This window comes from Rhineura floridana, chromosome 4, assembly GCF_030035675.1.
Source record: "Rhineura floridana isolate rRhiFlo1 chromosome 4, rRhiFlo1.hap2, whole genome shotgun sequence".
Classification (NCBI taxonomy): Eukaryota; Metazoa; Chordata; class Lepidosauria; order Squamata; family Rhineuridae; genus Rhineura; species Rhineura floridana.
The window spans coordinates 181,156,753-181,173,941 of NC_084483.1; the positions used below are offsets into that span (position 1 = coordinate 181,156,753).

At 40.9% G+C, this 17,189-nt stretch overlaps 2 protein-coding genes across 2 annotated transcripts in view; one reads left to right on the forward strand and one right to left on the reverse strand.

Annotated features, from left to right (window-relative positions):
- ABCG5 (ATP binding cassette subfamily G member 5) overlaps positions 1–14,324 on the reverse strand; it is a 46,785-nt gene extending 32,461 nt beyond the window's left edge. Inside the window, exons 1-2 of the mRNA XM_061626125.1 lie at positions 14,227–14,324; positions 10,536–10,657 (exon numbers count right to left, since the gene is read on the reverse strand). Coding sequence (XP_061482109.1) covers positions 10,536–10,657; positions 14,227–14,324 — 220 coding nt within the window. The remainder of the gene's footprint in view (positions 1–10,535; positions 10,658–14,226) is intronic.
- The window catches only part of ABCG8 (ATP binding cassette subfamily G member 8), a 37,089-nt gene continuing 27,439 nt past the window's right edge, over positions 7,540–17,189 (forward strand). The window contains exon 1 of the mRNA XM_061625402.1: positions 7,540–7,615. The gene's annotated coding sequence lies outside the window, so the exon portion shown is untranslated. The remainder of the gene's footprint in view (positions 7,616–17,189) is intronic.

Sequence of the window (17,189 nt, forward strand, 5' to 3'; positions counted from 1 at the left end):
GCCTTCAACCGATATGGAATTCACGTCCAGAGACATTTTACGAACCTGGCAAAACCTCAGCCATTGTTTGTGAAGCGTACTATTGCAGCACGTCCTGCCCCCACACCTGAGAGAGTGACATGCCCCCTGGATGCTTGTAATTTTGCATCAAATGCTGAATTCCATGACTTGAGCTTCAATCAGGCCCTCCCAAGCAATCTGACTCAAACTCGCATCTCCCCACTACCTGTAGGGCCAAATGCATCGAAGTACACCCCTGGGCTTACTCACGCCTCGCCCCAGGTCGAACTAAACCTGGAAGCATTAAACTCCATCAGTTCAGACCTTATCACAGTGGATGTGGCAAGTTCCTCTGCCCCATCAACGCTTATGATTGCATCTCCACTCCTTTCCCCCGCTCCAGCCAACATCTGCGCAAAACAGGATGGGAACTTTGACTTCTCCTGCGAGGGTGAGGAAGAACTGTTAAATTGTTTTTCCTCATTCTCTGACCATGAACAACGTGAGGTCATTGACAAACTGCAGTCTCTTCTTCAAAACCTCCAGGCCAGAAGGACAGACTCTAGATACCTGGAGGGCTATGAACTGGGCACACACCCCAGCGTTCAACTATTAACTACAAAGGAACCCTCACTTGTATTGCCACCAGATTACTCAAATGTCTGCAGGCCCAGTTTACTGTGTGAAGCGATAATCCATCAGGAGGATCCTGTATTAATCTGACAAAAAAAAAATCCCAGCAATTACTGCTCCGACCACTATTACTGTAATCTCCTGGAATGTGGCGGGCTGGTACTCTAAGCTGATGGATCAAGGCTTCATGGAGTTTTGCAACCATTTTCAAATTATTTGCTTACAGGAAACCTGGATTGTGGCTCCCGACTTCCCTTCACTGCCAGGCTATAAAGCCTACACAGTTCCGGCAATTAAATCCCAAAAGGGGGGCAGGCCGCTAGGAGGCGTGGCCATTTTAATATCGGTCGATTGGAACCCCTCAGTCACTGAGCTCGAACTGATTCCATCTAACAACATGCTAATTATCAAGATTTCCTGTCCTGAGAATGTTGAATTATTTGTGATCAATGTCTATGTGCCACCACTGTGTTCTAAACGGGGGGGGGCACCTCGGTCTGGGCAGATTTAGATCAGGTCCTGCTCACTTTAAATCAACACTACAAGGACCCCAGAATTTTGATGATGGGAGACTTTAATGCCAGACTGGGCCCCAATAATCTGGCGGTTGCTCCCCTGCTAGGATTAGATTCCGATGACCTGGTGGCCCTGCCAGACAGAAACTCAAGGGACCCTAGAGTAAATCAGGCTGGCCGAGCTTTCTTTAAGCTGCTGTTTAAATATCAATTGTTTATATGCAACGGATCGAACCTAAGCCATGCCGCTGATACATATACCTATACGGGACCTAAGGGCAGAAGTGTCATCGATTACATGGCCCTATCACAGCCTCTTATTCCAATCATAAAATCCTTCGAGGTAATACCGCGACCTGAGATTGACCACATGCCCTTACATGCCAGCTTCTCCCTCCCACTACTAACATCATTCCTTCCGAGACACTAGTGGTCCAGGGGGGAAGAAGGCTACGGTGGAATGGGAAGCTGCATGATGAAGTTGTATCTCTTTTAAATCTGCCACTGCTTCTGTCACTGAGAGCTCACCTCCTTGCTGATCTTGGCCCCATTGGTTCTTATGAATCCATTGTGAGGCTGTTAAAACCCCTGCTAACTAGCTCCCAACTAGGCAAACCGAAAAGCAGGGGCTGGTTTGACTCTGACTGTGTAAATTCGAAACGCAAACTCAGACAGTCCATTAGGGCCCTTAGAAAGGCTGATACACACGAAAAATTTTCTAGATTCCTGGACCAAAGACGGGCCTACAAAAAACTGTTATCCAAAAAAAACCTCGATCATACTCAACTCCTATGGAGAGAGTTGGGTCTTGCTGTTGGGGAAAAAAATACGTCCAAATTCTGGGAGCTGGGAGCCCGCGGCCTAAGGGGAGAGTGCTCTCATACTGACAACCAAATTACATCAGACCAATGGGCCGAATATTTTTCATTGCTCTATAAAAATCCCTTGCCCCTCACACAGGCCATCCCTCTAGACCTTATTGGAACCCTACAACTCTGCCCTGTGTGGAGCCCGGTCTCAAAAGAGGAGGTAGCCTCTCTGATTCAATCGCTTCCGCATAATAAGGCACCAGGCGAAGATATGCTCCCTTCAGAACTTTTCAAGTCCAACTCTGAATGGTGGGCTCCTGTCTTAGCCAAAGTGTTTTCTCATATAAATGCTTCTGGCCAAGTTCCAAAGGGTTGGGGAACAAGCATAGTTATTCCGCTTTATAAGAGTGGAGCCAAGTCTGATCCAAAAAACTTCAGACCCATTTCATTGCTGGACATTGTATCCAAACTATACTCGAAATATCTGCTAGCGAAATTGGATAGATGGGCCAGTGAGAATGGCATAATTGTTAAGGAGCAGGCTGGATTCGTTAAAGGCAAATCCACAATAGATCAATGCTTCATACTGCTGCATTTAATCCAGAAATATGCATTCTACAAAGGGAAAGAACTTTTTATCACATTTGTAGACTTCACATCGTCTTTTGACACGGTAGATAGAGATCGACTTTGGCAGAAACTTGGAGATACCAATATCGATAAGCGTTTACTCCTTCTCCTCCAAATTTTACACTCCAACACATCACTCAGGGTGAGATTAGGGGCCAATGGCCTTCTCTCCGAGCTGATCACCACCCACCGTGGGGTCCGCCAGGGTTGCGTTCTCGCGCCCTTCCTCTTCAATTATTACATAAACAATATAGTAAGGGAACTTTCGGGCCTTAAATACTTTCCTCCATCAATTCAATCAGATAAACTCACAGTTCTACTCTATGCAGATGACCTGGCCATTATTTCTACAATACAGGTAGGAATGAGGAGACTCCCACACAGCCTAGGTTCATACTATGCAAAGGAAGGCCTTCATATCAATTTCAACAATACCAAAGTGGTAGTGTTTGGGAAGAAACGCGCCAAACATATTTGGAGACTGAATGGCAGAACCATTCTCCAGCAACAAAATTACCGATACCTGGGCCTTAACTTTGCCTCAAATTTATCATGGAAATCCCACTTGGAATCGGTTAAATTGAAAACCCTACATTCGGTTTATCAGCTTAACCGTTTCTTCACTTGCAAAGGCGGACACCTTGTTCCCCCTGCTCTGGAAATTTTCCGAAGGAAACTAGTACCTCAACTCCTCTATGGAGCGGAAATTTGGGGCTACTGTAACACCTTAGCCCTTGAGAAAGTTCAGACTGCCTTTCTCAGGTTTATTTTGGCCACCCCGCGTGGTACTCCAGCCGTTCTGTTAAGACTTGAGACGGGCTCTCAGCCACTAGAATCACTGGTACATGCTGCCATGGGCTCTTATTGGCTGCGGTTGTCCGGAATGGATGATTCCTCTCTTCCCAAGAAGTGTCTCTTGGAACAGATGCAATCACCACATCAGTTCCCTTGGCTCCACCAAACCAAACATAAACTGTCTGCATATGGGATCTCTGTCTCCATTCTACCCAAGTCTGTCTCTGCAAAAGCCATTAAACTATTTAATGGTAGGATCTATTTCTACGCGCAAAGATGGTCCTTGTACTCAGCCTCTCAATCAACCTTTTCAATATGGTATCCCTGGTATAAAACCACCTTTATCATGGAACCATATCTCTCATTCTTAACAATACCCTCCTTGAGGAGATCATTCATGGCCCTTCGATTACAAACAATGGCCACTTCCTTCCTCGAAGGACGCTACGCCAATACCCCCTATCACGCACAAGTTTGTATATGTCAGATGGGGGAGGTCGAAGACCTGGCCCATTACCTCTTGAGATGTCCCCTTTATGCGGACTTGAGATCGAAAACTATATCACCTATAATTTCCCCCATGGTGGATAGGGCCATTCCAGAACAGATTGCCATCCTCTTGGCTGGCACGGATATTTACACAACATCCAGGGTTGCCAACTTTGCATCGGCCGCGGACAAGATACGGGCCAAATGTGCTAAACTGCACAAACCAGCATAACTCTGTTTAATCTGTCCCTACCTGAAGTCTCCCGGACAAAAATGCAACCTCCCAGTTCACTCCTCATACTCTCCATTATGACCCTTTCATAACGGTGGTCAATAATACTTCCTTGAAGTGTCCAACAGTTTTAAAAATGTTAGTTAGTTTTAAAGGACAAGACTACGCGGCACATACAGTCGCCTCGTTACTAAACAGTTGGCAGGGATTTGTCATAGGGCTAGGTTCACCCCATGCACTGGAGTAACAGGTAGTGTGAATTCTATGTATAATTTTTGCGATTTTGTTATATGTGCCTTACTTGCGAATTACCCATGCTCATGTTTTTTTATTCTCGGATTGTGATGGCCTATGGCTGTAAACAATAAAGTATTTTACCTTTCCTTACCGATTGTTACTACAGGTCATTGGCAACCCACTCCACCCATCATTAAGTTTAGAATTCCAGGGCCTTCCCCCAGACACACTTGGTTAAAATCTCATCAAGGCTTATTTCTGCAGATCCAACAGAAAATTTCCTCAAAATATAGTATCCGGTAGTTGACAGCATATAGACTAATCTGCATAGACTCAACAACACATCATAATTGCTAGAGATGTACAGCTCAATGAGGAAATTCATACACATGTTTTGCCTGATAATTCAGGTTTTCTGAAACACAATTTGAAATATCATCAGCAAAATGGCAGGTCACAGAACTTAAAATACTTCTCCTGAGTTATTTAAAATTCCTGGTTCCAGATGTAGATCTAGAGGCAATGGCAAGCTTGCATCCCACTGCTAAAATTTATATAGCAAAAAAAATAGGGAAAATTCATGCTCCATCAGTGCTAAAATGGTTTGATAAAATCTGGAATACCATGATAATGTCTAAACGAACATATTATAGAAGGTCAAGTAATGAAGAACCAAACAGTGTTGGTCTTTATTTGTGAAATTTTGGAACAGTGTGGTGGTTATACAGTTCTTGTGCCTTAGTGTAATTATACAGACTGTGTATAAGAGTGTTAACAAGTATATTGTATTAATCAACAATTTTAAATAAAAATTCTAAAGCTCATAGAATATGAGATAAGCTACTTTTCTGACATACAGGGCCACAATAAACATACATCTACTGCGAGGAAGGGCAGGATATAAATCTAATAAATAATAATAATATTTTAAAACATAGAAGTAAAGATAACACAAGAATTGTCAACGGCCATACTCAGTGGAGACTGGTGGTTTCATGTCAGTGGGGCAGTGGAATTCACTCTGGATTTTAGTCTGAACTCTCAAGGAGCTATCTCAGGTGCTTTGGATTAAAACCCAGATCATATTCCACTGCTCCATTGACATGGAGCCACCAACCACCACTGGCCATACTTGCTTTTGCCTCTGTCAATATTCAGCTATGCCAACAGTTAGCCTGTGGTTTAGTTCTGGCTGCCAGCTTAAAGCTACCAGATCTTGCATTACCACTGAATACATCTATTAATTAATTAATTAATTAATTATATCCTGCCCTTCCTCCCAGTAGGAGCCCAGGGTGGCAAGTACTTCTTTCATTTGTATTCTTCCTGAGCAAGAAACTCAAGGTGTCTTGGAACAACTGTTAAAAGTGCAATGCATATACCCAATTGATTCACAGTGGCCGGGTCTGCACATCATGTTAAACCCTGGTTACACTAAACTATGGTTTGAGTATGAATATGCAGTATACTTGTGCACACTGCTAAAATCGCAGATGCTTCATTCCACTTCTTCTGGTGCTGCACTACTAGGAACAAAGCCATGGTTTGGCACATTGTTACATCCAAACCAGAGTTCAATGTCTGTCTCACTCCAAACACACCGCAAGCTGTAACCTCAGTCTGTTTTTAGCTTACTGCTTGTGGTTTGGGAGAAAACAAACCAAGAACCTGGGTTTGGATATAATACTAAGGAAAACCATGGCTTTGCTCCCAGCAGCACAGCAGCAGGAGCAAAGCACCAGCATGCTTCATGTTCGCCTTTGCAAGTCAAAATTCTAGGCACATTTCACATTATAAGGCCAGTAAGTGATTATCTGTAGAAACATTGTTACACTCTGGAAGAGCCTCTTTTGTCAGCTGCTTCTGTAATGATGAAAGCTTTTATGGCAGAGAATTAAGTACTCAGCTGATGACATGAAGGCTGCTGCTGCTGTGTTGTAGGGTTATAGATGAGTGAGTGGCTGCAGAAGCCTAACATCAAAAGGGGGGGAGAGACAGCTGTGCAAGTCAACATGTTTCAAGAGATTGTCTTTATCAAGGGAAATCTATAAAAACAATGGCAAATTATGTATTCTAAAAAGATGGATATTACATACTCTAAAAAAAATTATGCATTGGGGTGAGTTTTTCCCCCTGAGCAGATTGAGGATTACTTACCATAAAAGTAGCATTCAAGAAACTAACTGCTGAGCTGAATCCCATACATGAGTTAAGAACCTAAGAAGAGCCCTGCTGGATCATGCCAGTGGCCCATCTAGTCCAGCAACCTGTTCTCCCAGTGGCCAACCAGCTGCCCATGGGAAACCCACAAGCAGGACTTGAGTGCAAAAACACTCCCCCCTCCTGAGGGTTCCAGCAATTGGTTTTCAGCATTCTGCCTCTGACTATGGTGGCAGAGCACAGCCATCATGGCTGGTAGCCATTGATAGCCTGATCCTCCATGAATTTGTCTAATCCTCTTTTAAAGCCATCCACGTTGGTGGCCATCACTGTTTTCAATGTATCCATATTTGTACAATATTTTTATCCTGTCTGTCATCCAAACAGCCAAGGGCAGTATATATTATCCCCCTCCCTCACTGTATCCTCACAACAATCCTGACAAGTAGGTTAGGCTGAGAGTGAGCGACTGATGCAATACCACCTAGTTAGTTTCATGTCTAAGATGGGATTTGAACCCAGCTCTTCCTGGACCTAGTCTGACATACTAACCACTTCATCATGCTAACTCTGCTGTGACACTCCCAGAGACGTGCACTTACCGTACTTTTGTGTTGTAAGCTTTGCTTCTCAGATTCATCATGTATATGAAGAGACACATGTTCAAATCCCTGCTCAGGCATTAAGTTTAGTGGGTGACAATTGGCCATTCATACTACCCCAGCCTAAATGACCTCACAAGGCTATTGCAAGGATAAAATAAGAGAGCTCTCCAGTATTGTAGCAGCAAATTCAGAAGTGCTGGATTCCTTCATGATAGTCATAGCCACATCCCTCACAGCCATGCTTTCTAAGATATTGGTTGAATTACTGAATTCAGTGCCTATTTGTTTATCTCCTGCTGCTACCAAACTGCTTGATGATGTAGATTGGATGCTATCATCAGGATTCACTCTCTCCTTTCATGCTGATTGACTCCTAGGACACTGGAGACATAGGAACCCTGCTTGGACCTGGGTCCCAAAAAAGTAAGAGGCAAGCCCCCCCCCTCAGGATCCCGGACGACTACACCTCTGGAGCTCTCATGTGCACTACTCAGAGTTCTCTGGTGCCAGGTTGGGATACAAATTTAATGTTATATTCTTGAGCACTGGAAGATTGATTTTTAAGATATGGACCACATATTCCGAGAAATGTGTAATATTTAGCATTTCCCTTGTTGGCTACCCTCCAGTAGGAAGAGTTTTGCAATGCATTGAAATGCGGGGAAATAGGACTTCCGGGAAGGGTGACTTAGCCTGTGCCTGCTTTTGAGACGGGCTCCTGCCTCAAAAGAAGCTTATTCAGATATATCAGTCAGATTTTTTTTTTTTTGACTGATTAAACTTCTCCCGGGTAGGGAGAAACGAAGAGATTAACCTCAAAGCCTATTTTTGTTGGGACGACCAGATCTCATTGATTTATGGGACGAGGTCCAGCCGACGAAGGTGGGACGGATTTTTAACAACAAGCTCTATCTGATAAAGCGAACGTTCATCTTGTCTTCTAAGAGAGAACGCACTAACAGGCAAGCACCCTTCTTTCTATATTTTTCTTTTACTTGACTTAAATTGTTGCTGTTTAAAAGAGATTTGCCAGATTGATCGGTTTTTGACATCTCACTGGGGAGCCATAACTTCTCTCTGCTACTCACTAATTAATAGCTTATCTCTGTTTTTGTTGCAAAAAGCTGTCCTGGATTTGCATTCTAAAGATATACACAGAAGAGGGATTTCTATTCCAGATTTTTATTTTGAAGAATATTATATTGTCTGAGACTACTCTCTTTTTGGTCTATTTTATTTTGACGAATCTGTTTCCTGACGACCGCCATTAATTGTTTCGATCCTGGGAACTGCATTTTGTTTACTTAAGCATGGAGAGATAAGGCTGTCTGCTCTGTTTATACTGTGATGTCACCAAGTTTGGAGTATTAACCCAATTGTTGCTGAAATAAGAAGTGGTTTTCCTATATTTTTCTTTTAAAATGGCAATTAAGAAAGTGGCTGAGAAGCTGGAAATAACTATGTTTCAGAAAATAATGGATGAGATTGAGATAACGAAACAAAACCTGCGACAGGATTGTAAGGAGCTGAAAATTGAATTGAGTAAAATGAAGCAGGAGATTAAAGATATAGGGGTCCCTGTGAGAGAGGTGACCCTGGAAGGGGTCCCTGTGAGAGAGGAGACCCCGGAGATTGGAACAAACGTGGAACAGGAAAAAGATTTGGAGTCTATGGACTTTAGAAACAAAATCTATTGTTTGGAGACACAGGAGATTAAAGACATAGGGGTCCTTGTGAGAGAGGAGACCCTGGAGACTGGAACAGGGGTCCCTGTGAGAGAGGAGACCCTGGAGACTGGAACAGGGGTCCCTGTGAGAGAGGAGATCCCGGAGATTGGAACAAACGTGGAACAGGAACAAGATTTGGAGTCTATGGACTTTAGAAATAAAATCTATTGTTTGGAACTCAATGTTATCTCTGAAGAAATTAATGAAGATTCTAGAGATAAAGTTATCAATGGCATGGATAATCTTCTGGACTGGAATGATGTGATGGAGCCCAATATAGAGAAAATCTATGGAATTAACTGCAGCCATGTGACAATGGAAAAACTTTCAAGAGATGACCCAGTGTATTTTGAAAAAAAGAACAGAGATATGATTTTACAGCAGTATTTCAGCAACCTATTTAGAATGGATGGCAAGAAAATATTTGGGATAGAGGTAATTCCCATCAGACTCTTACTATATGACTATGGCTTTGACAGCAAGATTATTATGGAATACTGATAATGGAAGATTGGATACTGAAATTACTGGACTTAACAAGACTACTGAAGATGGAAGATGGAAAATGGAACTAATAGGGATAATAGAACAATGGCTACTGAAATTACTGAACCTAACAGATTCTGATGTGATGGATTAATTGAAATGTTTATTTTGACTATGGTTATGACAATAAGATTATCATAATTAGTAATGAGATGGATTAATCGATATGCTTATCTGGGAAAAAAATTGATAGATATATTTCTTAAAGAATTGAAACCTCTCTTTGACTTTTTGTGGAAAGAATAAAGTAATGTTTATGAGATTTGATGATTAAGTAAGATAACTACTGGAGGAAAGTGATTTTATAATATGACTTAAGAGACAGGATTGTTATATATTATAGACTTATAACTGATTTGATCTTTGACAAATGGGAAGTCAATATTTTACTCTTTATTTTTTATTTTTGTTTTTTTTTTCTTTTTTTTTTTTTTTGTTTGTTTAACTATTTTTGATTTTGTTTTTTGTCTTTGAATGTTTTATGATTTCGTCTTGTATGTTTTATGAAAATCTGAATAAAAATTATTGGAAAAAAAAATGCGGGGAAATGAAGTGTTAAGAAAGAAGTACGAAGGGAAGGACTTGCACGTAGGGATGGGTGAGTATGTCAGTTTGGGTTTCTCTCAGTTTCTCATGTTCCCAATCTTAAGCCAGATTTCCACATCAGGTTGCTGATTTTTTTTTAAGCTCACCATGAAAATTCATCAGCATTTTAGTAAATGCTAAATTTCTCCTAGGATGCACATTTTTGTAAGCAATTTCCCCTAATATTGTGCATTTTTATATGTTATTTTTCGCTAATACAGTATATGCACTTCTTTGTACTCTTTATCTCAGTATGTGCATTTTTTTTACACACCACTTGGCTAGTAAACTACATTGCAAAACTTGGAGAAGTGCAAATTTTGAAGGGTAGTTGTGGTTTGGTTTGTAGATGGTTTCAGGAAGTGCGAATCAAGTAAGTTCGCCTGTAAATGAGAACTGAACCTACCAGAACCAGAAAAAATCAATTATTTTCCTCTGCATCACCCAAGCTGATATTCCTGCATACTCGTATGCCATAGCTGAAGTGCCTTGTTTAGTAGATCTTGAAGTATTCCCCATATTTAATCTAGAAATTCGAACATACAGTTGAAATGTAAATAGTTACTACTCACCTGAATTTCCTAAGATGCCCATGATCTGGCCACGTTCTACATGAAATGACACATCTTTGAGTATCTGTCTGTTCCACTTCTTTCGGTATGATGGGATATCCCACCAGGGTCCCACACGTTCCCTTTGGGATGAGGGGGGAGGGGAAGGAAAAGTATGTGATTTGGGAAAGTTGTTTTTTTTTAAAAGAAAATGACCAAAGGATCTCTATTTTCATTCTGAAAATGAAATGCTACATTGATAGAAGCTTTCATGGCCCTATAAGTTTTGGTTGCATCAAAAATGCTATGCCAGGATTTTCTCAGTTAAATAGATGGAGTTGGAGGAAGTGCAAAATGTATGCATTTTATTTTTCTTATATTTTATTTATTTATTACATTTATACCCAGAGCTTGGAAGATTACTTTTAAAAAGTAATAAATTACAGTTACAGTTACATGGCCCCCCAAAAGTAGTAATTACCGTTACAATTGCAATTGCTCTGAAAGTAATTGGTTACTTTACTTTTACTTAAAAGTAATTGCTACAATTACATTTTAGTTACTTTTTTTTAAAAAACGCCTACAAGGTGCTGGCCTTGGCTGCTGCACTTCTAAGTAGCCTAAACAACATTAAAAATAAGCACACACACACAGAGGGTAGTAGAATAATTGTTTTTATCCATAAGATTAACATAATGGCATAACAGAATCTCACATCCCTCACCCCACCCCCAGCAATGATGATACCCCAACACACATATTTTTTGTATATATATATATTGCCTCCAGCTCTTTTCTCCTTCCACTCCTGTCAATTTTTAAACAATTGTTTTCTCCACCCTGTCTTGCTCTCCACCTCCTCCCTCGTTGTCTCCTAAGCACCCATAGAGCATGAAGGAAGAACAATGCTGCACAGAAGCCCTGTTTGAAGCACATGATTTTTATTCACAAATCAGAGGAGCAGAAGACTTCCCCTGCTCCCCCCCCAAGTAATGCACAAAAGTAATGCTGGAAACATTACAATTACTCCTCAAAAGTAATGAAGTTACTACTCGTTCTATTACCAGCAAAATGTAATGAAGTTACCCACTCGTTACTCAAAAAAAGTAATAAATTACAAGTAATTCATTACTTGTAACTAGTTACTTCCAAGCTCTGTTTATACCCCACCTTTCTTTTCATGATAGAAACCCAAGGCCGCTTACATATGGTTCCCAGGCGGTCTCCCATCCAGGCACTGACCAGACCAGACCCTGCTCAGCTTCAGCAGGGTGCTGGCCTCATGTGCCTTCAGACCATGGCCTGGGACTTATATGTTACTTTAGGAGACTTTGGCCAACAAGCAACTTTAAAATAACATTAAGAGCATATTATTATTATTATTAGTAGTAGTAGTAGTAGTAATATTTCACTTAAATTGCTTAATTTCAAAAGAGAAAACTCTTAGATATTTGGAAGGATTAAATGTGTCTAAATCTTTGTCTTAAATAATAATAATAATATAATATATTTAATTTATGTGTCGCCTATCTGGCCAATGGCCACTCTAGGCGATGTACAAGTAAATAATTAAAACACAATACAAAATACAATAATATAACATACAACAATACAGCAGCGAGAATAATAATAAAACCAGATACGAGGCATTTCAATCATAGCAGTTAGCCCTCCCCGGAAATCCCAAAGGCCTGTTGAAAGAGCCAGGTCTTTAAGGCTTTACAGAGTACATTTAGGGAAGAGGCGTGCCGTAGATCTTGTGGGAGGGAGTTCCAAAAGGTGGGGGCCACCACTGAGAATGCCCTCTCTCTAGTTCCCGCCAATCTAGCTGTTTTTGTCAGTGGGATTGAGAGAAGGCCCTGTGTGGCTGATCGTGTCGAGCGGCATAATTGGTGGCGTTGAAGGCGCTCCTTTAGATAAACTGGACCGAAACCGTATAGGGATTTAAAGGTTAATACCAACACCTTGAATTGGGCCTGGAAAACAATTGGAAGCCAGTGTAGATCAAACAACACAGGCGTGATGTGATCCCGCCGGCGGCTATTCGTGAGTAATCGAGCCGCCGCGTTTTGTACAAGTTGTAATTTCCGGACCGTTTTCAGGGGTAACTTGCGTCAGTTTATTTATTTATTTATTTATTTATTTATTTATTGCATTTGTATACCGCCCTATAGCTGAAGCTCTCTGGGTGGTTTACAACAATTAAAAACATTAAAAACAAATATACAAATTTAAAAACACATATTTTAAAAAGCAATTTAAAAATACATGCCAAAATGCCTGGGAGAAGAGAAAAGTCTTGACCTGGCACTGAAAAGATAACAGTGTTGGCACCAGGTGCACCTTGTCAAAGTAATCATTCCATAATTTGAGGGCCACCCCTGAGAAGGCCCTCTCCCTTGTTGCCAGACTCCCAGCTTCCTTCCAGTTTTTGGTTGGAGAACTGCATTGCAAAATTTGGAGTTGTGCGAATTTTGAAGGACAGCTACAAATGGAGAAGGTTCACATTAAAATAGGAAGCAAACAATTTTTCTCACAAGTCACAACCCATTGGGTCAGTCAGTCAAACCCCAAAGGGGTTCTTTTACCCATCTCTGAGTTCCATAGCACTGAGTTGCAGGTCTTAGAAATTCTCTTTTGCCTTGTTGAGGCCTCCAGGTGCTCATCAGATGCCCTACATCTTCCTGCACTGTCCAATGTTGCGACCAAATGCCCTATCCTAGAGAAACTAACATGGTACCTCCCAGATGTTATTAGTCTGCAACCCTTATCAGCCCTAGTCAGCCAGGATGGCCAGTGTTTAGGGATAATGTGAGTTGTAGTCTTAACAACATCTGGCCCCAGCGTTGAGCAGGGGGTTGGACTCGATGGCCTTATAGGCCCCTTCCAACTCTATTATTCTATGATTCTATGCAAGTCACTGTATGTATACATTATCTAATGCAATGCATTTTGTATGTTATTTTCTCTAATATGGTAATTTTTTGCACACTTTCCCCTAATATATGCATTTTTATAAACATTGGTTGGTTGTAGAATCACACTACAAAATGTAGATAAGTGCAAATTTCAAAGGATGGCTGTGTTTTGGTTCTCATCCTGTTTCGGAAAGTGCAGATGTGATGAATTCAGTTTTAAATGCGAATTGAATCAATTTTTCCCCATCCCCTGTGCTGAGTAGGTCACCTCATTCCAGTTTTGGAGACAGGCAATAAAGTCCTACTCAGTGACCAACCTATGGCTGTATTGCATACCCAGTTTGGGAGGGTAGCTGTCAAAAAACACTTACTGGACCTGGAAGGGCAGATATAGCCTTAAACAGGCCAACAGAAGTCCTGCCCCTAGGCTGGCAGTGTGCAAAATATGCAAAATGCAGACATATATAAAATGCTCAAATCCTCTGATTCTCCTCCAGAGCTAGCGACCTGGCTCCACATCCACTATGGGGCTAGAAAAAAGGAGTGGGAATCTGTTATGTGTTTTTTAAAGCAGCATGTGGACTCACATTTCAATACGTATTTCTAAACACAGATATTCCCAATAGATTTTGTACTATTTTGAACAAAGAACTGTGCTGGAGCATTTGAGTAGTACAAACATTGGTGGGTAACTAAGCTCTGATCTGCATCTTAGCGTAGGATATAGATCAAGTCAAGTTCATATTGGAATTCATGAAGATAAAATTCCTCAATCATCCTTACCATTTACATACCTTACTGCATAAGAGGCATTCAGGATACTAAGGCTGTTGTGTTGTAGCAAACTCATCTGCTTGCCTTCTTCATGTGAGCCTGGGTTATTTCTTGCCATCTCAGTGATGCAGACCCAAGCAAGAGGGATGTTTCCTAATGATCTTTCTGTTGCTGGTAAGCTAGTTAAAGCAAATTAAAATGCTGCTGCCCAGTAAGTATGTATAAAAAGCAACTCTTAACCTTCTGTGACCCTGTTCTGTTGCTTCTTACTGTGTATATATATAACAAAACAATATATCTGTATAAGTAAACCATAATCATTATCTGATCTGTGGACTTTTACCCTGAGTTATTATAGCACAGTAGTAAGCACAGTATTTAACAAGTGGGTGTGGTCCTGGTGTTTTTAGGCTAGTCTATATTGCCTTCTTGAAGTGAGCAGGAGATCGTGGTTAGGCTTGAAAACAGAAAGACAACCACACCATCATTTGAAAAGGAGGTAAGCGATAATAATAGCCAGTGTGGAGAAAGAAAGAATGGCACATGTCCTGGGAGAGGAGGAGGAGGAGACTGAGAAGGTGAGTGGAATTTAAGGCTGGTGGTAGATGGGCACTGACTTTAGTTTTTAAAATAAAAATCTGACAAATAATATTCCTTGAATAAAATTAAGAAACAAGATGTAACTGGAAAATAACAGATTTTAATTGATAAATTAATCTTTGAACGGTGGAAGCTAAGCTGTGGCCCTCCAGATGTTTTGGGTTAACGTTCCCATCAGGCATAGTGAGCTGGGGGCCAGGTCTGATGGGAGTTGTAGTCCAGCAACATCTGGTCCAGCCCTGTTGTTGTTGTTGTTATGTGCCTTCAAGTCGATTAGGACTTATGGCGACCGTATGAATCAGGGACCTCCAATAGCATCTGTCATGAACCACCCTGTTCAGATCTTGTAAGTTCAGGTCTGTGGCTTCCTTTATGGAATCAATCCATCTCTTGTTTGGCCTTCCTCTTTTCTTCTCCCTTCTGTTTTTCCCAGCATTATTGTCTTTTCTAGTGAATCATGTCTTCTCATGATGCGTGCAAAGTATGATAACCTCAGTTTCATCATTTTAGCATCTAGTGACAATTCTGGTTTAATTTGTTCCAACACCCAATTATTTGTCTTTTTCGCAGTCCATGGTATGCGCAAAGCTCTCCCCCAACACCACATTTCAAATGAGTTGATTTTTCTCTTATCTGCTTTTTTCACTGTCCAACTTTCACATCCATACATAGAGATTGAGAATCCTGACTTTGGTGTTCAGTGATACATCATTGCATTTGAGGACTTTTCTAGTTCTCTCATAGCTGCCCTCCCCAGTCCTAGTCTTCTTCTGATTTCTTGACTATTGTCTCCAGTTTGGTTAATGACTGTACCGAGGTATTGATAATCCTTGACAAGTTCAATGTCCTCATTGTCTACGGTAAAGTTACATAAATCTTCTGTTGTTATTACTTTAGTCTTCTTGATGTTCAGCTGTAGTCCTGCTTTTGTGCTTCCTCTTTTTACTTTCATCAGCATTCATTTCAAACCATTACTGGTTTCTGCTAGTAGTATAGTATCGTCTGCATATCTTAAATTATTGATATTTCTCCCTCCAATTTTCACACCTCCTTCATCTTGGTCCAATCCTGCTTTCCGTATATGTTCTGCATATAGATTAAACAAATGGGGTGATAAAATGCACCCCTGTCTCACACCCTTTCTGAATGGGAACCAGTCGGTTTCCCCATATTCTGTCCTTACAGCAGCCTCTTGTCCATCATATAGGTTGCAACAACAGAAAGTAGCTAGCCTCCAAACCAGGAAAAAATAGAGGACAAAAGCCAAGATTCTAGAAAAATAGGAATTTATTGTATGTTCAAACCCAATGTGTTTCAGCCTATAGGTTTTTAGGCCTTCATCAGGGGATTGCAGGCTATCGAGAAGTTCAAATGAGCAGACCACTTACAACAATATAAACGCCTCCCAAACGCATTTATATTGTGGTAAGCAGTTTGCTCATTTGAACTTCTCGATAGCCTGCAATCCCCTGATGAAGGCTTAAAAACCTATAGGCTGAAACGCTTCAGGTTTGAACACACAATAAATTCCTATTTTTCTAGCATCTTGGCTTTTGCCCTCTATTTTTTCCAGCATATAGGTTACACATCAGGACAATCAGATGCTGCGGCACCCCCATTTCTTTTAAAGCATTCCATAGTTTTTCATGATCTACGCAGTGAAAGGCTTTGCTGTAATCTATAAAGCACAGGGTGATTTTCTTCTGAAATTCCTTGGTCCGTTGCATTATCCAACATAAGTTTGTGATATGATCTCTGGTGCCTCTTCCCTTTCTAAATCCAGCTTGGACATCTGGCATTTCTCGCTCCATATATGGTAAGAGCCTTTGTTGTAGAATCTTGAGCATTACTTTACTTGCATGGGTATTAAGGCAATAGTTCGATAATTACTGCATTCCCTACGATCCCCTTTCTTTGGAATTGGGATGTATATTGAACACTTCCAGTCTGTGGACGATTGTTTAGTTTTTCATATTTCTTGACAAATTTTTGTCAAAATTTGGACAGGTTCCATCTCAGTTGCTTGTAGCAACTCTATTGGTATGCCATCTGTTCCTGGTGATTTGTTTCTTCCAAGTATGTTAAGAGCAGCTTTCACCTCACATTCTAAAATTTCTGGTTCTTCATCATATAGTTCCTCCATGAATGAATCTGTCATCCTTACATCTCTTTTATAGAGTTCTTCAGTGTATTGCTTCCATCTTCCTTTTATTTCATCTCGGTCAGCCAATGTGTTCCCTCGTTGATTATTCAACATCCCTACCCTTGGTTTAAATTTCCTTTTAATTTCTCTAATCTTTTGGAACAGGGCTCCTGTTCTTCACTTTTTGTTGTCCTCCTCTAATTCTATAGAATAACTATTGCAATAGTTCTCTTTGTCCTT